At 62.6% G+C, this 26,818-nt stretch overlaps 2 protein-coding genes across 4 annotated transcripts; both read left to right on the top strand.

The window, feature by feature from the left end:
- Nucleotides 1-2,550: 2,550 nt before the first annotated feature.
- On the top strand, nt 2,551-16,266 carry FBXL16 (F-box and leucine rich repeat protein 16). Its single transcript, XM_059861508.1, has 6 exons — nt 2,551-2,726; nt 11,908-12,618; nt 13,391-13,899; nt 14,218-14,302; nt 14,830-14,893; nt 15,678-16,266. The coding sequence occupies exons 2-6, from the start codon at nt 11,923-11,925 to the stop codon at nt 15,824-15,826; spliced, it is 1,503 nt and encodes a 500-aa protein (XP_059717491.1). The 5' UTR covers nt 2,551-2,726; nt 11,908-11,922; the 3' UTR covers nt 15,827-16,266.
- Nucleotides 16,267-18,491: 2,225 nt separating this feature from the next.
- Nucleotides 18,492-26,814, top strand: WDR24 (WD repeat domain 24). Of its 3 annotated transcripts, none has more exons than XM_059861187.1 (10): nt 18,492-18,611; nt 19,226-20,138; nt 20,473-20,650; nt 21,413-22,088; nt 22,160-22,275; nt 24,112-24,233; nt 24,537-24,641; nt 25,072-25,409; nt 26,152-26,336; nt 26,453-26,814. In XM_059861187.1, the coding sequence occupies exons 2-10, from the start codon at nt 19,658-19,660 to the stop codon at nt 26,619-26,621; spliced, it is 2,370 nt and encodes a 789-aa protein (XP_059717170.1). In that variant the 5' UTR covers nt 18,492-18,611; nt 19,226-19,657; the 3' UTR covers nt 26,622-26,814. The 3 variants fall into 3 exon arrangements, with proteins under 3 accessions (XP_059717170.1, XP_059717168.1, XP_059717167.1); XM_059861185.1 differs by having other exon boundaries at nt 18,533-18,684; XM_059861184.1 differs by having other exon boundaries at nt 18,543-18,699.
- The last annotated feature ends 4 nt before the right edge of the window (nt 26,815-26,818 follow it).

The raw sequence follows: 26,818 nt of genomic DNA on the forward strand, positions 1-26,818 counted from the left end.
TGTGAGGGTCCCCACAGAAGCCTGAGAGCCACCACGTCCTCGCCCACGCGTGGCCTGGATGGGGGGAACATGAGGGGGAATCAGATCCTGGGCAGGGAAGAGCTCTGGGCCCTGTGGGGTCGGGACAGAAGGGGCTGAGCCCGGGGGTGACCCCAGGCTGGACAGACCCCCCCTGCTCCCCTCCCGCGTGTGCATCCTGCGGGCAGCGAATGGAGCTGCCTATTGATTCGCAACCCTGTCTAAAAATAACTTTCAACTCTTCATCCCGAGCTGTGAAAAATCCCCCATTGCTAGGCGACGGGTTACCGGGAGACAGCGGCGCTAGGCGACGGCGGTTGCTGCGGCGACGGCCCCCGGCGCACTGCGGTCCAGCCCGGCCCCGCTGCTCCTGCCGGGCCCGCGATGCTCCGGCTGCACCGGGAAGGCTCGGCCCGGGCTCCCGGCGCCCTGGGGACACGCTGAGGGCGAGCTCCAGCATCCCCGGGGCGCTGCAGTGGCAGGGGAGCAGAGGGCTGAGGGAGCCATGTCACTCGGCTCTCGGCTGCTGGCCTGGCCTGACAGTGGGGACACTGGGCACCGCCCTCCTGGCGCTCAGGAGGGACGGGGAGCAGGGGGGCTCAGGAGGCCTGTGATGGTGACCTGTGGCTGCAGGGTGAGGTGACCAGCACCCTGCATCAGGCACCCAGGTGTGCATACCCTCCGGACTGGTGGCACTCCAGCTGTGTCCCCTTCCTGAGGGTCACAGACACACGGTGTGTCTCCTCTTGCCCAGGGACGACTCCTGTTGAAGGAGTTTTCAGCCTTCTTGACACGAAAATGTCCCCAAGACATGGGGCCACAACAATTTGTCCCCTCTGAGTCCTGGAGGTGGCGGGGGTTAGTGACAACAGGTCTGTGCCGGGAGGAGGGGACATCAGGGACCATGCAGGGCCCCAGTGCCTCCCAGAGCCTGCCAGCCCCAGTGGCACTTGGCCTGCTCTGGGTGCAGACTGTCCCCAAGGGCTGCACCACAGCCTTGCTCCCAGGCTGCTGCAGGTCCCAATTCCCCTGGAACACCTCCTTGGGGACCAGGAACCACAGGGGACAGGGCACTGCTTGGGGGGATGAGGGATTGTGGGGAGAAGGACCTGCAGCTCCTCAGACGATGGGGAAACACGTGGCACCAGGATGAGGCCACGGATCCACACATCCCTGCAGGCACTGTCCCCTCCAGCTTTTGTCACCTGCTGGGCAGGGTGTGCTGAGGATGTGAGTGTGAGCATGAGTGTGAGTGTGAGTGTGAGCAGTCTCCTCCCTCAAGCCCCCTCCCAGCTGCAGAGTGAAACCCAACCTGCCTTATAAATAATGGAAGCAGGAGGCAGCGCCGGCTGAAGGCAGCTCCCTCCGCCTCCCCAGGGCCCGCTGGGCACCGCGGCCAGGCTGGACCTGCTGCTCCCGGGGCCGTGCCAGGGCAAGGCAGAGGGGACGGGGCTAAATGTGCCTGCTGACCAGCTCCCTCCAGTTTGGGGAGCAGGGTGAAGCTGGGCCCAAGCTGGGGGGACTGAGCTGGGGGTGCTGGGACATGGGGGACAGCAGTGGGACAACCCCCAGCAGGTCTCAGCGCCAGACGTGGCTTGGGCAGGTGATTCCCCCCAGGATGTGGGCACAGCAGCCTGGCCTGGGTGCCTGCTGCCCTCGGGGGTGCTGGTGCAGGGTCCGGTGTCACCACTGTGCCCCCGGGGCTGTCAGCAGAGCCTGAGGTGGCTGCCGGGGTGAGCGGGGTCTGCAGCAGGATCTGCTCCAGGATCTCCAGCCTGCCATGCCCTGGTGGGGAGAGAGCCAGAGCAAGCATCTGTCTGTCCATCCAGCCTTCCACCCATCCCTGCGCTCAGCCTTCCAACCCTCCCTCCCTTCATTTCTCCAGCCACCCCATCCCTCCATCCCTCCCTCAATCCCTCCATCCACGCTTCCATTTCTTCCTCCACCCCTCCATCCCTTCCTCTCACCATTCTTCCCTCCATTTCTTCACTCCTCCATCCTCTCCAACCCCTCCATGCTCATCTCTCCATTCTTCCCTCCATCCCTCCACCTCTCCATTGATCCTTCCACCCCTCCATTTCTCCCTCCAGTCCTCCCTGCATCTCCCCATTCTTCCCTCCATTCTTCCATCCCTCCTTCGATCCTTCCACCTCTCCATCCCCCCTCCATCCTTCCATCCATCCCTCCCTCCATCCCCCATCCTTCCACCCCTGCATTCCCCCACCCACCACCCTCTCTCCCTGCACACCCAGCTGCCAGCCCAGCCCTGCCCGTTCCCCCCCGCCCCGTTCCCGTGTCCCGCACCCTCACCTCGCCTCTCCCGGTGCCGCTGCCGGTGCTTTCCCGGTGCGCTCCATTATCGCTGCCGGTGACCGTGTCCCTTTAACAGCCTCGGCTGGTGACACGCGTGTGCGTGTGTGCGAACGCGCGTGTGCGTGTGCTCCCAGCTCCCGGGGCTGGCTGGCAGTAGGGCCCCCCTTCTCCATCCCCCCGGATCCGGATCCGGCCCCATTCCCCCCCTCCACTCCCCGCTTATTTTTCCTGTTGTTTCGCGGGGTTGGGGCGGGGGCCGGGCGGGATCCGGCCCCTTTGCCAACGGGGATTTTTGGGGGGATTATTCGCCGTTTTCTTCCCGGTGGGATTTTTTGCTGCAACCGAAAGAAGACGGGCACAAGGCATGGCATGAGCTTCGGGAGACAGGGCTGGAGGTAAGAGCCGCTCGGGAAAAGCCTTTCCGACACAAAGCCGGTGCCGGGGTCGATGCCGATGCCGGGGTCGGTGCCGGTGCCTGTTCCATCGGTACCGATACTGGCACCGGCACCGCAACCGCCCCCAGCCGCATCCCGCATCATGGAGCAGCGTTATATAACGGCAGCGGAGCCGGCCCGGCCCCGGGGCTCCCGGTCCGGTGGCCCCCCCTCCGCCCCCGCCTCCCGGTAGCTCAGCAGAGGATGGTGGTCGGTGTGACCCTCCCCCGCCCCAGTGATGCTGCCCCCTCCGCCCCCTCGGTTTGGGGAGGGGGGGATGTGGGGGGTGAGGCGATGTGCTGTGTGTGTCCCCCCCCCCCCAGCATGGCCGGGCATCGGCGGGTGGGTGCAGGCAGGGAAAAGGGGGGATCGGGTGCACCCCGCGGGAGGCAGGGCTGCTCTGGGATGGGGGTGGAAGGGCACATCGCTGTAAGGACATGGTGGTCCCGGTGTGGGGTTGATGTTTGCCCCCTTCCACCTCTGCTGCCAGCCTCTAAAATTCCTCTTGTCCTCCCTGGTGGCACCATTGGCATCCCCGAGGCTGCACGCAAACACCCAAACACCCCAAAACCTGGGGGCGGCTTTCTGTGGGTGCAGGGTGACACCAGCCAAGGGATGGGGCACAAGGGCAGCCTCCCCCATTCCCAGAGCTCAGGGGATGGAGGAAGGGGAAGGCCCCAGCTAGGATGAGGCTGAAGGGGCTGAGCCCCACAGCAGGGTCCTGGAGACCCCAGCATGGGGCCATGGATCTCCCATCAGTCGAGGATAGGAACACAGAGTTTGTTTTGGTGGGGAGGGATGGGGAGGGGCAGGGGGATCAGTGTGTGGGGCTGGGGACCAGGCAGACCCAACTCCATGGAATGGCTGGGGCTGAGCACAGCTAGGGAAACTGAGGCACGGGGTTCTGGCAGCAAGCAGCTGGATACCCCCAAGGTCTTGGCCATGTGGGGGTCCAGGGATGCCATGGGGCACTGGGCTGAGGTGATGCCTCTTGGGCATCTGCTGGTGCTGGTGGGACGTGGCAGTGCCTGGGCAGGGAAGGCCAGAGCGTGGCAGTCCTTGCAGCAGGGATGCTCCTGGCAGACCCTCTCCATGCCCACCCCCTGCCCAGGGTCTGGAGGTCTCGGGGCACAGCACCCCGGGGTGCTCAGCAGGCTGGGAGCAGCGGGCACAGAGCGAGCACCGTGCCGTGCTGGCAGCTCCCCTCCTCTGGAAGCTGGGTGCTGATTTCACTCTGGCTACCAGGAAGAGGGAGGGAGGTGGCTTTGGAGTGGGGAGGACTCGCTCAAGCATCCATTTTTAATGAGCTAGATATCTATTTTTCCCCGAGCTGGCTTCCCCCACATCAATCCCTTTGCCTGCTCCCCTCCCCGTGCCAGCAGCTCCACGGCACAGGGGAGCAGCAGCACAGACACCCCTGGCACTGGGACCCTCCTGGCTCCCCACATTCTGCTCCTGGGGAAGGAGTGACCCTCACCTGGGCCAGGGTAAGGTGAGAGTGGGGAAAGGGTTCCCTTGTCCCCTCCCGTGGGTCACAGCCATGTTGACCATCCTGTGGGGAGGTGGACGGAAGGAGAAGTGGAGTGGGAGCACTTGGAGTTTGGAGGCTGGATCCTGCTCCTCTGCTCTGCAGATTTAAGCTGTGCCTGGCTCAGCATCTGGCAGCTCCATGGCAAAGCCACCTCGTCCTGCCTGTAGCTGTGTCCCCATCTCCCATCTCCTGCTGCTCCCAGCAGTGCCTGTGCAGGAGCTGCACCAGGAGAGGGGAGAGGGAATTTGGGAGGTGAGTGGGTGCTGCTGGTGTGGGAGGGAGCAGCGTTGGGTGTGCAGGCGAGCAGAACTCCTTGGCAGCATCCCCCTTCCAACCTCTGCCCACCTGCCACGGGGACCAGCCACGTGTGCTGGGTGCTCCGGGGCTGGAGGCTCACGGGAGGAGCTCGGGGCTGAGGAGGAGAGTGTTTGGGGAGGGCACAGCTCAGCAGGACCTGTTTCTCCAGGGTTTCTCCCTGCTGGAGGGGTGATCCATGCCCAGCTCTTGAACAGGGGAAGCGGGAGGCCAGGGGGTTGTGCTGGGAGCAGGGTCAGGATGGTGCCTCATGGCTTTTGGAGCCCGTGCTGACACTGAGCACCCACGGCCAAGCAAGGAGTGCCTCGGCTGGACACTGCCTGCCCCGGTGTCCCACCAGCCTCGTGCCAAGGGCCCCTGCTTGACCCCAAGCCCAGGTCCCAGCCGGACCCCGAGCCCAGGGGCAAAGGGCCATCAGTGCTTGTGTGGCTGTCACCGTGCCTGCAGGGCTGAAGGGTTTGGGCAGGTGCAGTAAGTCCCAGCAGGACCTGAGGAGCACATCCACATCCTGTGCTTGGAGACTGCTGCCCTGGCTCCTGACTCCTCAGAGGAGGCGTTTCACCCTTCCCTGGGCAGAGGGAAGGGCTGGGACACTCTGGGAGCTGTCACTGGACTCTGGCTGGGCTTGTAGTGAGAGGAGGCCAGGCTGGGCAGGACCCAGCACACGAGGAGCTGCTCCCTCTTCTCCTTGCCTCCGTCAGTGGGGAGCAGGGAGAAGCTTGGCTTAAGCAGGAGCATCCTTCCATGGTGTGAGAGTGAAGATCTCCAGAGGAGGCTGGAGGGGAAGGGAGCAGGGGTCCAGCTCCTGCCCTCAGTCTGTCCCCCCCGTGCTCCTTTTGGGTGGGGGATTCCTCCCAAGGGGACAAGAGCTGCCTGGGAAAAGGAGAGAGGTCAGAATTTGCTGTCTCTGGGAGAAGGGGGTTTGGCAGAGAGGCTGAAAGCTGCTGCAGGAGGGGCTTGGTGGTCAGAGGGAGCCCTGATGGGAAGAAGTTTTGCTTGGGCAGGCTTGGGGCTGGAGCTCTGCCTCTCCCACGCTGAGGGCTGGGGACAGGAGCTGCATCTCCCAGTGCCCCCAGACAGGAGCTGTTCTCTCAGGAAAGCCCAAAGCAGTGGGGACCTGAGCAGAGCTCAGTGCTGCACCTCAGCCAGCTTTTCCCAGCTCCCTGGGGATGGGGCTGACCCTGCAAAGCCTGAGCCTGACCTTTGGGAAGGCTGTAGGGCCTGAGAGATTGCAGAGCTGGGGGTTCCTACAGTGACAGCTCCTCTGCTTGGCCATGAGCTGCAAGAGCCAGCGATGGATTCACCAGCCTGCCTGGCACTGAGAGCAGCACCCCCAGCAGTGGGACCCATTTTCCTAAGCCTCTTTGTCCACTGCAAGGTGGGATGAGCTCCTTGGCACTTTTGGGAGCCTCCAAGGGAGTGGGAAAGCTGCTCTCAGCCCTTAGGTCTCCCCAGGAGCTCTCAGGGCAGCCCCAGGAGGGAGTTTCCCAGCTCCCATCACACAAACAGCAGGTCTCCAGGGCCAGGTGGAGAGGCAAGGCCCTTCCCTACCCTGAATTCCTGGATTGTGCAGCAAGGGAAAGGCAGCACCGAGCTCGGAACTGTGCTCTGAGCCTCTGTCCCAGCTCACCTGTGTGAGCACCGGGGCTGGAGCACAAACACACAGACAGGCACAGCATCTCCGGGCAGTGGAGCATCTCTCCACTGCTCCTGCATCTCCGGGGGAGCGCTGGTGGCTCCTCCAGAGTCTTCAGCAGCTCCTCTGCACTGCTGGGGTGACCCAAGCCCTCTGGAGAGACCCAGCCTGGGGCTGGTGCTGGCACCCTGCTCACAGAACAGGCAGCGTTGTGATCCAGCGGGATGGGAGCCGGGGGCAGCCGCAGCCCGCGCAGCTCTGCAGGGGGATGTGTTTATCGCTGCCGTGTGCTCCGGCCCCAGCCTGGCCCCGCTGCTGCCCGGGGCAGCCCCGGCGAGCTCAGCCCCTCAGGAGGGCTGCACAAAGCCCGGGCTGCGTGCTCCGGCTCAGCGCTCCGAGCCGGGCGTGTGTTCTCCGCCCGTAGAGCAACTTGATTTGCTGCATTAGTAAAAATAGACGGATAATGAATTCAGCTGATGCAACCCCGGGCGCGCGTGCACGCGGCGGCCCCGGCCGCGCTGAGAGCGTGAGAGGGATTGTGTGAGTGTGAGTGTGAGAGTGAGTGTATGTGTGTGAGTGTGAGTGTGAGTGTGTGTGAGTGTGAGACGGATTGTGTGAGTGTGAGTGTGAGTGTGAGTGTGAGTGTGAGTGTGAGAGTGTGTGTGTGTGAGACGGATTGTGTGAGTGTAAGTGTGAGAGTGTGAGTGTGAGTGTGAGTGTATGTGTGTGAGTGTGAGTGTGAGAGTGAGTGTGAGTGTGTGTGAGTGTGAGACGGATTGTGTGAGTGTGAGTGTGAGAGTGTGAGTGTGAGTGTGAGTGTATGTGTGTGAGTGTGAGTGTGTGTGAGTGTGAGACGGATTGTGTGAGTGTAAGTGTGAGTGTGAGTGTGAGTGAGTGTGAGACGGATTGTGTGTGAGTGTGTGTGTGTGTGTGTGAGTGAGTGTGAGTGTGAGTGTGTGTGAGTGTGAGTGTGAGTGTGAGACGGATTGTGTGAGTGTGAGTGTGAGTGTGAGTGTGTGTGAGTGTGAGACAGATTGTGTGAGTGTGAGCGTGTGTATGAGTGTGAGTGTGAGAGAGATTGTATGAGTGTGAGTGTGAGTGTGAGCAGGGCTTGTGTGTGTGTTCATCCTCTGTGAGTGTGAGTGTGTGTGTGTGAATGTGAGTGTGAGAGGGATTGTGTGTGTGTGTGTGTATATCCCATAGTTGTGTGAGTGTGAGAGTGAGTGTGAGCAGGGTTATGAGTGCATCCCGTGGGTGTGTGAGTGTGAGTGTGTGTGTTAGTGTGAGCAGGGCTTGTGTGTGTGTACACCCCGTGGGTGTGTGAGTGTGAGCAGGCAGCGACGGCTGCTCTCTCGGCTCTGCCCCCTGAAACCCTTTGGCAGCAGCTCTGGGTCCTGGCAGGGCCATAACAAGGCTCCGAGGTGGGCTGGGGGCAGCAGGGACCCGGTGGGTGGCAGCAGGGTCTCACGGGCAGTTTGTGGGGCAGTCATGGATTCTCTCTGGGATCTGCTGGGGCAGCAGCAGACCTGCCTGCTGGGTTACAGTAGGATCTCTGACAAGGATCTGCTGGAGCAACACTGGATCTTGGCAGGGCCCTGAGGGGCGATGGAGGTTCCCTTAAAGGAGCCGGTGCGGCAGGGGTGAATCCTCCCTCCCAGGGCCCGGCGCGACAGGGCCGGATGCTGGCGGGGACACGAGCGCGGAGTCCTTGGGGCGCGCCGCTGTCCTCGGTGCTGACCGGGCCCGGTGACCGGGGCCGCTGTCCTCGGTGCTGACCGGGCCCGGTGACCGGGGCCGCTGTCCTCGGTGCTGACCGGGCCCGGTGACCGGGGCCGCTGTCCTCGGTGCTGACCGGGCCCGCTGACCGGAGCCGCTGTCCTCGGTGCTGACTGGGGCCCGTGACCGGGGCCGCTGTCCTCGGTGCTGACCGGGGCCGCTGACCGGGGCCGCTGTCCTCGGTGCTGACCGGGGCCGCTGACCGGGGCCGCTGTCCTCGGTGCTGACCCAGCACACCCGCAGTCCCCGGGGCTCCCACGCCGGCCAGTCCGGGATGTCCCTTGGCCCCCTGTCCGGCTGCATCTGGGCTGTCCCGGAGCTCAGCCCCGATCCCTGCTGCAGCAGGATAACTGCTCCAGGAGCCAGGGATGTCCCAGGCCGGGCACTGACAGGGTGGCTGATGGCCCTGCCCGTGTCTCAAGGCCCTCATCCCTCTGCACCACCACGTGGAGACAGTAAACTCGCCAACAGGTTGGGCAAGCTCTGTTTTCCTGGCAGTTTCCGTGCCGTTCATCCCAGCATCCTCGCTGTCTGTGCAGTGTTTGTGGTGACAGGCTCTCAGACCCCGGCTTTCTTCTCTCTCCCTGCATCAAACCCGCCCCCCAGCACTGCATCATCGCTTCCCGTGGGTGACAAACCCCTCCAAACCTCTCTGCCAGTGACGTATCCCGTGAGATGTGCACCCTGGAGTGCATTCAGGAGCCTGGAGAGCTCTGGCCTTTGCTCTTGTCAGGTTTTCTCCCACTGGGCTGGAGCTGGCCCTCCACTGCTGGGAGAGGCTTCCCCATGAGAGAGCAACGGGGGGCTGAGACAGAGCGGGGCTGCAAATCTGGGCCCTTCCTGTGGGACCCCAGAGCAAGAGTTTGTGCACCAGGTGCTGAACAATCCTGATGATGATGATGATGATGGTGTGCTGGGCCCAGTCATGCAATCTGCAAACACTGAGATGACAGGGAGAAGGGAAAGGGACAAATCTCTGCTTTGGAGTGGCCAAAAAGCATAGGGAGGTGTTCATAGGACTGCTGGAACATCTGGGAGGGTCTGTGCTGACACCTCCAAGGCTTTGGGTTTGTCTGTCCATCACTGTCTCTGGGAGTGCCTGGGGAGGCACAGGGCCCGCTCTGGGTGTCCCTGCACTCAGCAGCTGTGACCCCCAGGGATTGTGGGAGCGTCACTCTGGACACCAGAGCAATGTGGCCTCAGCCCTGGGCTGCAGGAGCTGGGGGGCTCCTGGCTGCAGGCCGGGGCTCTCCCATGGCACAGGAGGGCAGATGCCAGCTCTGCCCCTTGGTGCCAGAGACAGCAGCCATTGGACCCATCCCCTCCCAGCCCGTGCCCCCAGCCCACCCTCTCCTCACTGGGGTCTTTCCCCAAGCACAGTTCTGTGCCTGGGGGTGGTAGGAGCACCCAAATTCTTTCCTGCTCATCTCCCCAGAGAGAAATGCCTGCCTGCCTTCCCCCCACCGCTGCCCAGATCCTGCTGTGCCCAGAGGCTCGAATCTCTGTGCATCTTTCTCTTTGAAGTCACTTCAGACTTCAGGATTTCTGTGCTCTGTTCAGGCAGCCTGATCTCCCTGGGCAGGGGGCCTGGCGCAGCTTTTCAGGGAAAGCTGTTGGGCCCCCTAAACCCCCCTGAGCCCCCTGAGCCCCCCTGAGCCCTCCTGAGTCCCCCAAGCTCGGTCTCGGGGACCAGCCGAGCTCTGAGCAGGTTGGATGCTGTGCCAAAACCTCCTGCTGGCTGCTGTGAGTCCGGCGACTTGTCAGCATCTGTCTCCTGCTGCGACTGTCCCCTTGGGCTCCCGAGGCCCTGGGCTGCCCCTCTGCCACCACCTGCCCTCTCCCCGGGGCCGGCCAGCGTGCCCAGCGGCTCTGGGGCTCGGTGCCACTCGCTGCAGTGACAGCTTCTCCCGCCACCTGGCCATTATCTGTTTGGACTGGTGCTCCGTGGCCCTGAGACGCCCCGCTGCACGCTCTGTTCGCTTCCCTAATTGCGGCCGAGCACCGAGCCGCTGGTTTCAAGTTTCTCTCTTCTCTCCCCTCCCCTTCTCCTGCTTTCAAGCGAATATAACACATGTCCAAGCATCGGCGGCCCAGCTCCGCTGTCGGGCGGCGTGAGCGGAGGCAGCAGCGGCTGCATCCAAGCCGGGAGCGGCGCCAGACTGTCTGCACAGGGCTGGGCTCGTCCCCGGAGGCTGGATCTCGGCGGGACGCTGCCACCGAGCCGGACTGGCTGCTGGCACCTCGGCTGGCAGCCCGGCCGAGACTGCGGCAGCTCCTCCAGCCCCGTGCCACGGCCCCGCCGTGCCGGGAACGGGAGGTGTCCTCGGGAGGTGCCGTGTGCCCTGCATCCCGCGGGTTCTCCAGGTGTGCCCCCGGCACCTGACTGAGCTGCTGAGCTCTTTTTTTGGGTGGCTGCGCCCTCCCTGGCTGCTCCAGGAGAGCTGGATGAGGCCGGGGATGCTGAGACAGTGAAAGGGATGGGCAGCAGGGGGTCTAGGCTGCATCCTGCTTCCAGGCTCAGGGACCACGGAGCTTGGACATGAGCAGGATGCCCTTCCTTTGGTGTCCCTCCATTAGGGCTTGAGTTTCTCCATCCCAAATCAAGCAGCTGTAATAATCCCCTTGTTTTAATCTCGAGTGTGGGAAGAGCTGGCAAGCAAGAAGGTCCCCAGCTCCTGTCACTGATGCACGGATGTGCCAACCACCCCTGGGCCTTCAGGGGCAGCTCCCTGTGCCCTGCTCCATGCACTGCAAGCTGCATTCCCGTGCTTCAGCTCCTTGTGCCCCCAGAGGTCGCCAGGATCAGCTTTTTGGCGGGGTTTGGCACGGCATTGGCACACGGGGGGTGCGGGCAGGGCAGGCAGCACTCGGGCAGGGCCCTGTGCCAGGCCCCGGCTGGGCAGGGGGAGGGAGCTGAGCCCCCATCAATAATTCATCTCCATATTTATAGAGGGAAATGCGTTGAATAATGGATGGTGGGTGAGGGGGGCCCTTGGGAAGCCGGCCCTGCTGCCACTGCAATATTTATTGGCCCGGTTTGCCGGGTGCTGCCCCTCTGCCTCGAGGTTCAGCAAGGATTGGCGGCACTAGGGCTGGCACAGACTCACTGCTGAGGGTTTGGCTGGCACGGTGGGCACAGGCAGCTCTGCTCCTCTGCCTCTGCCCACTGCCCTCCACAAAAATGCACTGGGGGATGGAGCACCTCTGCTCTGGAGCCAGGCTGGCAGAGCTGGGAGTGCTCACCTGGACAGGAGAAGGCTCCAGGGACACCTCAGAGCCCCTGCCAGGGCCTAAAGGGGCTCCAGGAGAGCTGGAGAGGGACTGGGGACAAGGCATGGAGGGACAGGACACAGGGAATGGCTTCCCACTGCCAGAGGGCAGGGCTGGATGGGATATTGGGAAGGAATTGTTCCCTGTGAGGGTGGCACAGTGTGCCCAGAGCAGCTGTGGCTGCCCCTGGATCCCTGGCAGTGCCCAAGGCCAGGCTGGAGCACCCTGGGCTAGTGGAAGGTGCCCCTGCCCATGGCGTGGGTGTGGAATGAAGTGGGCTTTGATGTCCCTTCCAACCTAAACCAGTCTGTGGATCCTTCTCCATCTGCCACTGGCCATGCTTGTTTCTAGGCTCAAAGAGGGATGTGAATGCCCAGGGACAAATCCCCATCTGTCCCTCATCACAGGGGGCACCAGGGCCATGCAGCCTGCTCTGTGTCCCAGACACGTACCCTCTGTGGCTGTCCCCACCAGCCCCGCACCACCCAGTCCCATGTACCACCCTGCTAATCCCCCCCCAGGATCTCTCCCCTCCCTGGTGCCACCACCTCCCCAGCCACGGCCACCCCCCCCCGCAGACCCACAGCCCCTGATCCCACACCGCTGTGTTACAGAGAGACCTGTGGAAGATGTCGAACCCGAGAAACGGCGACACCAAGCCCCCATGTTTGCCCCGCAATGGACTGGTGAAGATCCCCACGCAACCCAACGGCCTCGGCTCCGCCAGCATCACCAAAGGCACCCCCGCCGTGAAAAACCGCCTGTGCCAGCCTTCCTCCGTGCCTGCCATCCTCAGCCCGGCCTTAGCCCACCGCAGCGACCTGCCCATCCCCAGCCTGGCCTCCCCGCTCTCCTTGGCCACCCTGGCCAGCGTCTCCTCCCCTCCCGGCGCTTCCTTGGTGGGACTGAATGCCAGCGAAGGCTCGGAGCAGCCCTCCCCGGAGCGGCTGCCAGGCTCGCCCTCGGAAAGGCAGCTGGCCGTGGACGAGAAGATCCTCAACCGCTTGTTCTGGTACTTTTCGGCGTGCGAGAAGTGCGTGCTGGCGCAGGTGTGCAAGGCATGGCGGAGGGTGCTCTACCAGCCCAAGTTCTGGGTGGGCTTGACGCCCGTCCTGCACACCAAAGAGCTCTACAACGTCCTGCCCGGTGGAGAGAAGGAGTTCATCAGCCTGCAGGGCTTCGCCGTCCGCGGCTTCGACGGCTTCTGCCTCGTGGGCGTCTCTGACCTGGACATTTGTGAGTTCATTGACAACTACCCCCTCTCCAAGAAGGGGGTCAAGTCCATGAGCCTTAAGAGGTCGACCATCACAGATGCGGGGTTGGAGGTAGGTGACCCTGCTGAAGTCACCGGGGTGGCTGAGGTGTGCTGGTGGCGGGTCAGTCTTGGTGGCCTTGGGGACACGCACGTGGGCAGAGTGGTCCTGTCACAGTGAAGGAGCAGGCAGGTGGCATGGCCACCCCACAGGTGCCGGCAGCACAGGGAGGCCCTGCCTGTGGTCTGGCCAGTGGGATGGGTGCAGCCTGTGCAGGGTCAGGAGGCTGTCAGGGCTTCATCCCTGCTGCCTGTAGGTGCTGCAGGAAGGCAGGGCCAGGTGAGGTGGCCGTGTGCTGGACGGTGATGGGGCAGTGGGTGACAAGCTCTGGGAACAAGACATTCCTGCTTGGCTGGCTGCTCCCCAGCAAGGGGGTCACCCAAGCAAGGGCCTGAGGGTCACATAGAGATGGGGCCATTCAGGGGACTGGGGAAGGTCCCCCCCGAGATCCTCGTGCCGTGCCATGGCCAAACACAGCACCAGCTGCTCCGTGGGCACATCTCACCCATGCTGGGAGCGGCATCAATCCCAACCCTGTCAGCAGCACCTGGGACCGTGCTGGGGCTGCAGCCAGGGATCCCTGCCTGTCCCCTCCCATTCCCCACTGATGCTGGCGTGCCCTAAGGCAGGCGTTGAACCCACGCCAGGGAGGTCCCAGGGGAGAAGACCAGACTCAGGAAAGACTGGGAGCAGTGGGAGGAGCCACACAGAGGGAGCCGGGGCACAGGGACACCCAAGGGTGGGTGGCAGTGCCCAGCACGGCCTGACCCCCTGCCCTCGGCAGGTGATGCTGGAGCAGATGCAGGGCGTGGTGCGGCTGGAGCTGTCGGGCTGCAACGACTTCACGGAGGCCGGGCTGTGGTCCAGCCTCAACGCCCGCATCACGGCGCTGAGCGTCAGCGACTGCATCAACGTGGCCGACGACGCCATCGCCGCCATCTCGCAGCTCCTGCCCAACCTCACCGAGCTCAACCTGCAAGCCTACCACGTGACGGACACGGCGCTCGCCTACTTCACCGCCAAGCAGGGCTACACCACCCACACCCTGCGCCTCAACTCCTGCTGGGAGATCACCAACCACGGCGTGGTCAACATGGTCCACAGCCTGCCCAACCTGAGCGTGCTCAGCCTCTCGGGCTGCTCCAAGGTGACGGATGACGGCGTGGAGCTGGTGGCCGAGAACCTGCGGAAGCTGCGCAGCCTCGACCTGTCCTGGTGCCCCCGCATCACTGACATGGCCCTGGAGTACATCGCCTGCGACCTGCACAAGCTGGAGGAGCTGGTGCTCGACAGGTAAAGGGCTGTGTTGAGCCGCCCTGTGCCGTGCCAAGCCATGCTATGCCATGTTGAGCCGTGCTGTGCCATGCCATGCCATGCTAAGCTATGCCAAGCCGTGCCAAGTCATGCCATACCGTGCTGAGCCATGCCATGCCATGCGCGCCATGCCATGCCATGTTGAGCTGTGCTGTGCCGTGTCACCCCATGACAAACCATGCCGTGCCAAGCCGTGCCATGCTGAGCCACGCTGGAAGCAGAGGGTGCAGCATGGGGGCCATGGTTTGGGGACACCCACGGGTGACCAGCTGGCCCTGACACCCCGTGTCCCGGCAGGTGCGTGCGGATCACCGACACCGGCCTCAGCTACCTGTCCACCATGTCATCCCTGCGGAGCCTCTACCTGCGCTGGTGCTGCCAGGTAGGTGTGGAACACGGCTGTGCCCGTCCTGGCTCGGCACGGCAGAGAGGGCATGGTGGCACCTCCCTGGGGTTAGGCCATGAGCTCAGGCTGGACTCCCAGGGCTGGCTGAAGACCTCAAGACTTGGTGCCAGGAAGCAGAGAGCTCCTGTGTGCTCAGCAGGACTCAGCCCTGGCACCCTCACCCTGCATCCCTAGAGCCGGTACCTGCTGCAGGCTCCCTGCCCTGGCTCCCTGCTCCCTGTCGCACAGCCCAGAGCCAGTACCCCTGCCCTGCACCCAAAATCCTGCCCCAGCATCCTGCTGCAACATCCCACATCCTGCTCAGGCTCCCCTCCCTGCAACCTGTCCCATCACAGTTCCCTGCCCTGGCACCCAGAGCCAGCACACTGCCCCAGCATCCTGCACCCTGCTTCAGGTTCCCAGGCCTGGCACCAGTTCCCTACCCCAGCTGGGCAATGCTGAGCCCTGGTGCTGTGGTTGTCCCCGCTGTCCCCCCCTCATCCCCATCCCATCTTCTTTTCCAGGTGCAGGATTTTGGCCTGAAGCACCTCCTGGGCATGGGCAGCCTGCGCCTCCTCTCCCTGGCTGGTGAGACCCTGACCCTCTACCAGGGACCAGAGACCCCACGGGGCTGGGGAGGCACTGGGCATGGGGACAGAGAGAGCCCTGGGGACACGCTGGGGACAGCCAGCATCCCCCCAGGCCAGCAGGCACCTGCACCCAGCCCAGCCTGTAGGGAAAGATCCACACTGGGCTCTTGGGGTGCCATGTTTTTTTGGGGTGGTGGTGTTTTGGGAGCTATGTTTTTGCCATTCAAGTGTTCTGGGGTGTTGGTTTCTGAGGAGCTGTTCCTGGGGACACTCTATTTTGGGGTTGTTTTATTTGTTTGTTTTTTTTTTTTTTTTTTTTTTGACTACAGGTGCTTTAAGATGCTGGGATTTTAGGCTGGGATTTAGGTGTTTTGGAGCACTATTCTTTAGCATGCTGGTTTTCTAGGTTCTGGTGGGGGGGGTTTTGGGTGCTAATTTTGATGGTCTTGGTATTTTGGGGTGCTGGTGCTTTAAGGTACCGGTTTTTGTGTGCATTTTTGAGTGCTGGATTTTTTTGGATGCTGATATTTTGAGTGATTTTTTCGTAGTATTGGGGGTTTTGGGGTACCTTTATTTTTTAGCACACTGTTATTTTGGGTTCTGTCTTTTGGATGTGGTGAGTTTTGAGGTGCTGGGATTTTGAGGTCCTGACCCTTTGGTTCTGTTTTGGGGGATTTTTGGGTTCTGGGATGCCGATGCCTTTTGACATGCTATTTTTGGGGATGCTATTTTTTGGGGGGCACTAGTGATCTGGTCTGACAGTGCACCCTGTCCCCTTGCAGGCTGCCCCTTGCTGACCACCACGGGGCTGTCGGGGCTGGTGCAGCTGCAGGAGCTGGAGGAGCTGGAACTCACCAACTGCCCCGGGGCCACGCCGGAGCTCTTCAAGTACTTCTCCCAGCACCTCCCGTGCTGCATGGTGATCGAGTAGCCCCGGAGCCGGCCCACCCCGCGCCCACCCCGGCCGCCATCGCCCACTCCATCTCCCTCTGGCTGCGGGGGGATTCGAGAGACGCCCCCGATTCCAACCGAGCCCGGACATCCCCAGCATCGACGCCCCCGAGGGACGCGGGACTCCGGGGGGAGATGGGGGCAGGCGTCGCCCCTGGCCGGAGCCCCCCCGGTACCATGTAAATTCCCCCCACGCCGCCGCCATCGCCCGTGCTCCTGCCGGTGTCCTGCCAATCCCTCCCGGACAGACGAACGGACATCATGGAAGCCCAAAGTGGGAAGGCGACGCTGTGTGATCCGCCCCCGGCCGCATCCTGCTCCCCCCGCCCCGGTGCCAGCGGGCACACGGCCCCGCCACCAAGGATGCTCCTGGCGACCAAAGGATGCTCCCAGGGATGGGCCAGAGGAGGATGCTGATTTTGGGGTGGCGGCGGAGGCTGGATGGGTCCCCTCGTGTTCCCGGAGCGGGTCACCGAGCTCACCCCCACCCCCCCCCGCGCTGCGTGTCCCCTCCAGCCCCCAGCCCCGCCTTTGGGGCCCTTTCTCCCGGTGAATAGGATGTCCCTCTCCGCCCGCCCGCCGCCCTCGCATGCTCGCTTGCTTCAGTCTCGTGCTACGGCAGGTTTCGGGGTACCCGGGGGGACGGTGACAAGTGACAGCTCCACAGAGCCCCTCCACGCGGCTTCACCCCGGCCGGATCCCGCCCCGGAAGCCGGGCTCCCCTGGCGAGCATCCCCCGCCGCCCGGGGGACCCCCCTGCACCCCGTGGGGCTGGGAGGGTGATGCCACCGCCGGGGAGCGACCCATCCGTCTGGGATGGGACATCCCGGGGTACCAGGGCCGGGTCTGAGCCACCGCGGCGACACCGGCAGCACAGAGAGACCACGGGAGGTGGCACCTTGGACACACTGCCACCGCCACCGCTCTTCCAGCTGAAAAGCCATCGCCCCCATGCCAGCGGCAAGCGGGGCACCGGGGGGACCCCCGGGCTGAGCCGAGATGGGACCGAGCCGGCGCGGGGCTGGGGCGCCCGCGGGGACCGGCGCGGGAGGGGCTCGGTGCCCCACGGGGCAGTGCCCGCCCCATGCCACAGCAGCCGTGGGAGGAGAGTGGGCATGGACACGGACACGGACACGGGCACGGGATGGGCACGGACACGGACACGCTTTCGGTTTGTTTTGCCTCTGTACCGGCCGGGAAGGAACTGCTGCACCAACCGCCGCCTCCGCTCCCTGCTTTGTCCGAAATGCCCCTTTCTCACCCCAAAATGGCACCAAGTGGCCCTGGAAGGGCTTTTAGGAGTCCTTGGGGCTGCGGGACAGGGTGGCACTGCCCGGGCCCGGAGCACCCCGGCACAGGGTTGGAGGGCTGCCCGCATCCCCAAAGCCAGCAGTGTCCCCGGGCACGAGGCCGGGCAGGACAGCGGCACACAGAGGGTCCCCCCCACCCCCTGCTGCAGGTGACAGCAGCACTTTTGGGGTGCCATAGCCCTGCACAAGTCCCTGGTGCCAGGTTGCACAGACAGCCCCAGCACGGCCCCCATACTCGCGGCACCCCCCGTGGCAGTGACCCCCTGCACCCCAACTCCCCTGTGCACCCCTATATCCCTCCAGTGCACCCCATATCCTCCCGGCACCCCCATTTCCCACTTCAGCCTCACCCACAAGGCTCCCACAGACCCCTGACCCCCCTTTATCCCCCTGCTTCCCCATTCCCCATGCACCCACATCCCTCTGACACCCCCAATCCCCTGGACCCCACATCTCCCGGCACCCCCCCAACGCACACCCCTCCCGGCAGTGTGCCCCAAGCCCCCCCAGTGCACACACACCCCCCTGTGCACCCCAGTAACGCTCCAGCTCACTCCTACACCCCCAATGCACCCCATATCCCCTCGCACCCCCATTTCCCACCCTGACCCCTAATGCCCCCTACACGCCCCTAAACCCCCCAGCAGTTTTCTGCTGCGCTCCCAGTCCCACTGGGGGGCACCTGGGGCATCCCCGCTCCCCCTGGCTCCCACAGCCCCCTGACACTCCCAGCCCTGATACCCCCAGAACCCCCCGGTACTCTCTTTCTCCTCCTGCACCGCCAGTACAGCTCCCATCCCTCCAGCCCCCCACTTCATCCCAGCGCACCCCACTGCCAGTGCGCCCCACATCCCTCCGGCACCCCCGCCAAGGCGCCCTGGACACCCCAATTCCCATCTATCCCCTCGCACCCCTATTTCCACTGTACCCCGAGCCCCGCATCGCCCCGGACCCCCAAGGCTCCGTGCCCGCCATGGCCCCGCGCCCCCCACGCGCTCCATGCCAGGGGGCGGGGTTTGTGGATGGGCGGGGCTTCACGTGGGGCGGGGCCTCGAGGGTCATAAGGGATGGGCGGGGCCTGATGGATATCCGGGTCGGGGAAAAAGGTGTGGCCTGATGCAGGGGGGCGGTCCATGTACGGAAAAGAGGCGTGGTCTGGGACGGGGGCGTGGTCTACGAGCAGGGGCGGACCAGGGCTGGGGAGGCGTGGTCTATCCGCAGATGGGCGGGGCTGAACCACAGGACGGACTGATGGGGCGTGGTCAGTCGGCAGGAGGAGGACTCAGGCAGCGTAAGAGGGCGTGGCCTGGCGCCAGGGGCCGTGCCCCGCCATCGGAAAGGGCGTGGTCTGATGGGAGGGGGCGTGGTCCACTGGCGGAAAGGGGGTGCGGCCTGGCGGGAGTCCGGTGGCGGGGCCTGCTCGGCCCGAGCTGCCGGCGCGGGAACCGACACCGGGTACGGCTTCGTGAGCGGCACCGGGGCCTCGCACGGAGGGGTGCGGGACCGAGTGGCAGCGGCAGCGGACTCTGTGAGGCGGGAGGAGGTTGTGAAGGGGCCCCGGGGGCTCTGAGGGGTGGGAAGGGGCCCTGAGGAAGGTATAGGGTGGGGGGGGCTTCTGAGAGAACCATGAGTGGGCTTTTAGGGACTTGGGGGGGGGGGGTTCCTGAAAGGCCTCTGGGTCAGGAGCGGGACCTGCAGAGAGGGAAGTGTGGGGTCTGAGGGGTCCGGGGGGCTGTGGGTCAGCTGGAGGGGGATGTGGAGTATGAGAGGGCTGTGAGTCAGGAGAGGCCCCTGACAGGGTGGGAATGTGGGATATGGGGGGCTGGGGATGGCCTCAGGAGTAGGACGAGATCCTACGGGTGCTCTGAGGGTGGGAAGGGGCCCTGAGGGGGTCGGAATGTGAGCTATGAGGGATCAGTGGGACCTGGCAGGAGAGGGCAGTGCTGTGGCAGGAGCTCAGCCTGGCTCTGGAGGACACAGCCCGTGGGACCCTGTGATCCCTCCAGGAAGCCTGGAGTAACTGCTGCCCCCCCCGCTAGAGAAGGAGAGTCATCCCCTGGTTCTTGCAGGCTCTGAGGTTCCGAGTGCCCCATGGAAGTGACCGTGGCCTCACTTCACCCCACCTCGTGCTGAGGACGCTGCTCACTTCAGCCACAGCGCTGTACTTGACCTAGATTATCAGCGACAGCAAAACATCTCAGGGTGTGGCCGAAGAGGGAAGAAGGAATCCAGAGAAGGTTTTCAGGAGCTCCCTGAGAGGAAGCCACAGAGGGTGGCAGGAGGAGAACCCAGAGTGGGGCTGTATCTCCCTCCCACAGGCGGCTCTGTGGCCTCTCACCTCCACAGCCCGTTGATGCAGCCGCAAGAAGCCACGGTCGGAGCCACCAGGGCCCGGCAGGAGCCCAGCCTGTCCCTGCCCAGCTCTGGCTGAGGTGGAGCAGGGTGGCCGTGTGGGTGTGCAGGCAGCCTGCTGGAGAGGGGACAGCACCCCGAGGACAGCCATGGAGAAGATGGCCAGGGTCACCACTGCCCTGGGGGGCAACGCGCTGACTGGCCGCACCATGTTCTGCCACCTGGACGCCCCCGCCAACGCCATCAGCGTGTGCCGGGACGCTGCCCAGGTGGTGGTGGCCGGCCGCAACATCTTCAAGATCTACTCCATCGAGGAGGAGCAGTTTGTGGAGAAGCTGAACCTCCGTGTGGGCCGCAAACCCTCCCTGAACTTCAGCTGCGCCGACGTGGTGTGGCACCAGATGGACGAGAACTTGCTGGCCACTGCCGCCACCAACGGCGTGGTGGTCACCTGGAACCTGGGCAAGCCGTCCCGCAACAAGCAGGACCAGCTGTTCACGGAGCACAAGCGCACTGTCAACAAGGTGTGCTTCCACCCCACCGAGGTGTACATGCTGCTCAGCGGCTCCCAGGATGGCTACATGAAGTGCTTCGACCTGCGCAAGAAGGACTCTGTCAGCACTTTCTCTGGTACAAACCTGGCTCTTGTTATCCCATTTCCCTGTGGGGAGGCAGAGTTTGGGAGCTTTGTCCTATCCTTGCTTGTCCCCTAACCCTTAGGAGGGGCAGGCGTTGGGGCCTTTGTCCTTCCCCTTGCCCAAGAGGAGGGTTTGCTCAGAGTATGATGCCCGGAGCAGGGAAAGAAGGAGCTGAGAGACATTTTGGTGCCTCTTCTTGCCTCTCAGTACTAGCTGGGTCTGTGTGGGAGATGGAAGACAGTCACAGCACTCCCTGCTACCTTCTCTCTGCTCTTGCAGTGGGATTTTTAGCTTTGCTGGAGCTCTTACCTTGTGTTCCCTCCCAGGCCAGTCGGAGAGCGTGCGCGATGTGCAGTTCAGCATCCGGGACTATTTCACCTTCGCCGCCACCTTCGAGAACGGGAACGTGCAGCTGTGGGACATCCGCCGGCCCGACCGCTACGAGAGGATGTTCACGGCCCACAACGGGCCCGTCTTCTGCTGCGACTGGCACCCAGAGGACAGGTGGGTGTGGGGCCTGCCCCTGCCAGCCACCCGGCCTTGCAGGACAGGAGAGACCCTAAAAACAGGACTGTGATTTTGTGGGGGAAAGCATGATCTGTGATACCCTGTCCTCTTGTGTCAGGGGCTGGGATGATGCTGGGAGATAGAAGTGATTGTTGCTTTGAGCATTTGGGGTGGTGTAAGTGTTTGAGGTTTGTTTTTTGATAAATTAGGGGTGTTTGAGGCACTGGGTGTCTTGTGGTTGTGTATAGCAGTGTCACAGCAGCCTCTTGCTCCAGTGCTCAGCTTGGGGAAGGCACTACTTGGCTGCTCAGGGACACAGCTCGCTTGTGTTCAGTCGTGTTTGCCTCCTGCCTTTCCTGGGAGGTTGCTGGGAAGGATCTGGAAGGAGCTGCTACAGTGTGCAGGTCCCTCCTCACTCCCTGCCAGGCAGTGCTGCCACTGCTCCTGATCTTACAGAGGCACTGAAATACGTTCAGAATGGCCTTTTCCTCTCTGCTGTGCCTGGCCAGTGGAAAGCAGAGCCAGAGGGAACTGGTCTGACTGGGACATGGCTCTAGAGGCACAGAGCCATAACTGGGGGCAGGAAGGAGGTTCTGCCTGACCTGGTTGTTGCAGAGTAGAGGTGCCATGGGAGCTCATAGGAGGATGGGATTGCAGCCCAGCTGCCTTCCTGCAGCGTGGATGTGGTCACACCTGTGCTGTGAGCATCTCTGTGCCATGGTGGGGACAGAGGTGAACACTGATCCCTCCTTGTCCCAGGGGCTGGCTGGCCACGGGCGGCCGCGACAAGATGGTGAAGGTGTGGGACATGAACACGACGCGGGCCAAGGAGATCTACTGCGTGCAGACCATTGCCTCGGTGGCACGGGTGAAGTGGCGCCCTGAGTGCAAGCACCACATCGCCACCTGCTCCATGATGGTGGACCACAACATCTACGTGTGGGACGTGCGCCGCCCCTTCATCCCCTCCGCCATGTTCGAGGAGCACAAGGACGTCACCACGGGCATCGTGTGGCGGCACCTCCACGACCCCTATTTCCTCCTCTCGGGCTCCAAGGACAGCACCCTTTACCAGCACATCTTCAAGGACGCCAGCCAGCCCATCGAGCGGGCCAACCCCGAGGGGCTGTGCTACAGCCTCTACGGGGACCTGGCCTTCGCCGCCAAGGAGAGCCTCATCTCCTCCGACTCCAACCGCAAGCCCTACATTGGCGACCGGCGCCACCCCATCTTCTTCAAGCGCAAGCTGGACCCCACGGAGCAGTTTGAGTACATCTCGTCCTCCAGCGCCCTGAGCGTGTTCGAGACGGACGTGGAGAGCGGCAGCATGGACTGGTTTGTGCACACGGCCAAGCAGTACGCGCTGGCCGGCCGGCCGCTGGCCGAGCTCTGCGACCACAACGCCAAGGTGGCCAAGGGGCTGGACCGCAACCAGGTGAGCTGTGGGACGGCTGCTGCAGGGTGGGGTAGCCTGGGAAGGTCTGACAGGGAATGTGTTCCACACAGGTGGCTCAGACGTGGACGATGCTGAGGATTATCTACTCCAGCCTCGGCACCGTGTCGTCCACGAACCTCAACCACAGCATGGGGAAAGGCAGCACTGCCCTGCCGCTCATGAACAGGTACAGGGGGGTGCGAGCTGCAGGGAGCAGTGAGATGAGGGGGATAGCTCTGTGAGGGGGGGAGTGGGAACGGCTCCTTGGCTGGGATGGGGTTATAGAATCACATCATGGAATACCTGAATGCTTTGGGTTGGAAGGGGCCTTAAAACTCATCTCATCCCACCTCTGCTGTGGGCGGGACACCTTCCACTATCCCAGGTGGCTCCAAGCCCTGTCCAGCCTGGCCTTGGACACTTCCAGGGATCCAGGGGCAGCCACAGCTTCTCTGGGCACCCTGTCCAGGGCCTCCCCACCCTCCCAGGGAACAATTTCTACATAATAACTAACCTGCCCCAGACATAGGGAGCAAGCAGGGACAGCTCACCCTCAGCCTCAGGCTGTGCTGGTTTGCATGTTGGCATTTTTTGAACGAAGCCATTTCCCGTGTTGGTGTGGCCAGCCTGGCCTCAATCTGTGCAGCCTCACACACTGCTCCCTTCTCTCCTTCAACCAAAGTTTGGCCTGTGGTGGGGCATGGGGCTGGGACCAGCTTTGCAGTTACTGAATTCATGAATCACAGAATCTCTAACGTTGGAAAAGTCCTCTGAGATCATTCCAGCAGCACTGCCAAGGCCACCACTAAACCAAGTCCCTAAGTACCACATCTACATGATGTTGAACATCTGCAGGGGTGGAGACTCCACCACTGCCCTGGGAAGCTGTTCCAGTGCCTGACCACCCTTCCCATGAAGAAATTTTCCAAAGATCCAATCTAAACCTCCTCTGGCACATTTTGAGGCCATTTCCTCTTCTCCTGTCCCTGTTCCCTGAGAGCAGAGCCCGACTCCCTTAGTTCTCCCCTCCTGTCAGGAGTTGTGCAGAGCCAGAAGGGCCCCACTGAGCCTCCTTTTCTCCAGCATGAGCCCCCCCAGCTCCCCTCAGCTGCTCCTGGTGCTCCAGCCCCTTCCCCAGCTCTGTTCCCTTCCCTGGACATGCTCCAGCCCCTCAGTGTCTTTCCTGTCATGAGGGCCCCAAAAGTGACCCCAGGATCTGAGGTGAGGCCTCAGCAGTGCCCAGGACAGTGATGGTGACCAAGGGCTGGGGGTGGAGGAGGTGTCTCATGGCTGGAGCTGGAACTGCTGCTGTGCAGAGGTTTTCTTCTGGAGCCTTTCCAAGGGAGAGCACAGCCCAGCTCTGCCAGCAGCTCGCTGGCGTGGAAAGCCCATTGTGGGCTGATGAAGCAGGAAAACTTGTTTTTCCTCTTCTCAATGACATAAATGAGTGGGGCGAGGACTCCAAATGAGCTGTCAGACCTCGCAGGACCGGGTTCCCACCGTGAGTGACAGATCCTCAAATAACACCAAAGGAAACAAGCCCTGTCCTTGACCAAGCTCTGCCTCCAGCTGGGTGGCTGTGCCTGTCTGAGACACGGCAGGCAGCAGCCTGGGGAGCTGGGCTCTGCTCCAGCCCCAACCCTTCCCTTCTCCAGCTCGGTCAAGGCCAAACATGGTGATGCATAACTAACAGACAGGCACCTTAGAGCGAGGCAGCTCCTGTTCACCTGCCTCTGAGGGGAAGGAGATGGAGCCAAGAGCCTGCTCAGCTCTGGAATTCTTCAGAGAGACCTTTGCAGTGCATGTGCAGTGCCACCAGGCTTGGAGGAAGGGCTGTGATCACAGTCACAATGTGTCTTTATTTGTAAGTCACACAGTGGCCACTGGTGGCTTCTGCCCACAAAGGGATATCGCCCTATCTCATGTTTCTCCATTGCAACTGGACACCTGTATCCAGGCTGTTTGCTGGCTGAAATGGAAACTTTATACTCCTCTGACTGTTAAATTTGGCTTTTTTCCCCAGCTTTAACCTGAAAGATATCCCTGCTGGGCTGGGCAGCGAGTCCAGACTGGACCGCAGCAAAGGAGAAAGCCGCACAGAAAACATCCTCATGGATTCCTCGTCCACCCTGATCAACAACGAGGGTAACGCTCCTGGGTGGGCACAGTCCAGTCCCACGGCTCTTCCCTCCTCAGCCATAGACAGGGCATAAACTGGGGTATTTATCCTGTGGATTGGGGTGGCTGGACGTGCTGCAGCCCCAGGGTGAAGGGCACCGAGCCCCAGGGCGCTGCAGAAGGACAGCTTTCCCCCATGACCGGGGGTGACAGTGACAGTGGTGGGGGACTGAGCTGTGTGGCTCGGGCATAGCCTGGCATGCCAGGCAGGACACTGGGAGGTGCATCCAGTGGTGTAATGAGCTGATTTCTCTTTCCCTGGGCACGCAGACAATGAGGAGACGGAGGGCAGTGATGTCCCTGCGGATTATCTGCTGGGGGATGTGGAGGCAGACGAGGATGACCTGTACATGATGGACCACGAGAATCCACATGGTGAGCACACAGGGGGAGGTGTTGTCTGTCCCAGCTGTAGAGCGATGCTGTGATGGTCCCAACAAGGGGAGAGAATGATGAGGAGGACTTCCATGGATATCAGAAGGCTAATTAATTACTTTATTATACTGTATTATTCTATACATCTAAAACTGAGTCTGCCAAGCACTCAACCGTGCACACACTGCACTGAATCTCGTGACTGTCACCCGACAGTCCCAACACACACACACACTCTTGGCCATAATAGGCCTAGGAAAAAAAACCACCATGACTTTGGGTAAACAATCTCCATATTGCATTCCACTTTGGCACAACACAGGCACAGCAAATGATAAGAATTGTTCTTGGGAAGAATTGTGCCTTGCTTTTCTCTGTGAAGAGAAATGCGGGGCTACACAGCTGGGTTTTGTCCTGCTGATCCCTGCAGCTGAAGAGCAGGAATACAGCCTTCCCCAGGAAGCCTTTCCCCTGCGCCACGAAATCGTGGACAACCCATCGGCCTTGGACCACCTGCAGGACAAGGCCGACTCCCCTCACGTCAGCGGCAACGAGGCCGAGACGGTGTCGCTGACCCCCGTGGAGTCCTTCTCGCTGATCTCCATCTCCCACTCTCTCTACGAGAACCGCCTGCCCTCCGACTTCTTCAACCCCATCGTGCGCGACACGCTGCTCTTCTACGCTGAGCAGGGCGACGTGCAGACGGCCGTGTCCGTGCTCATCGTGCTGGGAGAGCGCATCCGCAAGGAGATCGATGAGCAGACACAGGTACAGCCCCTGAGGGCAGGGCCACGCCTTGCTGGGACCCACAGGGGGTGCATCCCGATGGCATGGGGTCCTGCCCGGGACTGGGGTACGTCCCTTCTCCTCCAGCCCCTGGCAGGCCAGCTCTGAGGCAGGGTGAGCAGCTCCGGGGTTCCGGTACCTGCCCCACCACTAGTCCTGGCAGGGATTTCAGGTGGGCTCTGCAGGGCCAGGATGAGGAGGTGCCCATGCTCTGTTAATGCTGTTCCCCAGCATTGCAGAGCTGTTCTCCCACTACAGGGATCAGAGGATCACAGAATCCTTTAGGTTGGAAGAGGCCTCTAAGATCATCGAGTCCAACCATTCCCCCAGCACTGCCAAGGTCACTTCTGAACCACGTCCCGAGCTGCCACCTCAACCCAGCTTTTAGATACCCCCACGCGATGGTGACTCCACCACTGCAATGTGACACTGCTTGACCATCCTTTCCATGAAGAAATTCTCCCTAATATCCAAACTAAACCTCCTCTGGCACAACTTGAGGCCATTTCCTCTTGTCCTGTCCCTGTTCCCTGGGAGCAGAGCCTGACCCCCACCTTGCTCCACCCTCCTGTCAGGGCCTTGTAGAGTGAGAAGGAGCCCCCCCGAGCCTCCTTTTCTCCAGGCTGAGCCCCCCAGGGGAATCTTGCCTTTGGGATGTAGGGCTGGGGTCCTGAGGGGGTTTCAGGGTGAATGTAGAGGCTCAGCTGTCTGTGGCTGTCCCCAGGAGCACTGGTACACGTCCTACATCGACCTGCTGCAGCGCTTCCAGCTCTGGAACATCTCCAATGAGGTGATCAAGCTGAGCACCTGCCGTGCCATCAACTGCCTCAACCAGGCTTCCACCACCCTGCACGTCAACTGCAGCAACTGCAAGCGGCCCATGAGCAACAGGGGCTGGATCTGCGACAGGTGAGGGGGCCCAGAGGGGCTTGTGGGGACAGGGGGATGGGCTGGGTGCCCCTGTTCCCTCTTGTTGCCCCCCGAGGGCTCTCCCTGCCCACACCCACCCGAATGTCCCCGTGCAGGTGTCGGCAGTGTGCCAGCATGTGTGCCGTGTGTCACCACGTGGTGAAGGGGCTCTTCGTCTGGTGCCAGGGCTGCAGCCACGGCGGCCACCTGCAGCACATCATGAAGTGGCTGGAGACCAGCTCCCACTGCCCCGCCGGCTGCGGCCACCTCTGCGAGTACACCTGAGCCCCCCCAGAGCCCCCCTGAGCCCCGAGCCCGCAGGGGAGCTGGCAGCGGGGCGGGGCAGGGGGGGAGCAGGGCCCCGCCCGGTACCCCTGGCACCGGCCTCCCTGTATTTATTTGTGTAAATAAGGGTTGTGGGGGCACCCCCTGCCCCGCCGTTTTTTACTGGATTAAAACAAAGCAGCAGTTGATTCGAGCCC

Source organism: Haemorhous mexicanus, chromosome 17 (assembly GCF_027477595.1).
Source record: "Haemorhous mexicanus isolate bHaeMex1 chromosome 17, bHaeMex1.pri, whole genome shotgun sequence".
NCBI classification, from domain to species: domain Eukaryota; kingdom Metazoa; phylum Chordata; class Aves; order Passeriformes; family Fringillidae; genus Haemorhous; species Haemorhous mexicanus.

Excerpts from the sequence above, each read along its gene's own strand:
- FBXL16 (XM_059861508.1), top strand. The coding sequence starts at position 11,923 with ATGTCGAACCCGAGAAACGGCGACACCAAGCCCCCATGTTTGCCCCGC. Across the intron at positions 12,619-13,390 it reads TCACAGATGCGGGGTTGGAG|GTGATGCTGGAGCAGATGCA; the intron begins GTAGGTGACCCT and ends TGCCCTCGGCAG. Across the intron at positions 14,894-15,677 it reads GCGCCTCCTCTCCCTGGCTG|GCTGCCCCTTGCTGACCACC; the intron begins GTGAGACCCTGA and ends GTCCCCTTGCAG.
- WDR24 (XM_059861187.1), top strand. The coding sequence starts at position 19,658 with ATGGAGAAGATGGCCAGGGTCACCACTGCCCTGGGGGGCAACGCGCTG. Across the intron at positions 20,139-20,472 it reads CTCTGTCAGCACTTTCTCTG|GCCAGTCGGAGAGCGTGCGC; the intron begins GTACAAACCTGG and ends GTTCCCTCCCAG. Across the intron at positions 22,276-24,111 it reads GCCCTGCCGCTCATGAACAG|CTTTAACCTGAAAGATATCC; the intron begins GTACAGGGGGGT and ends TTTTTTCCCCAG.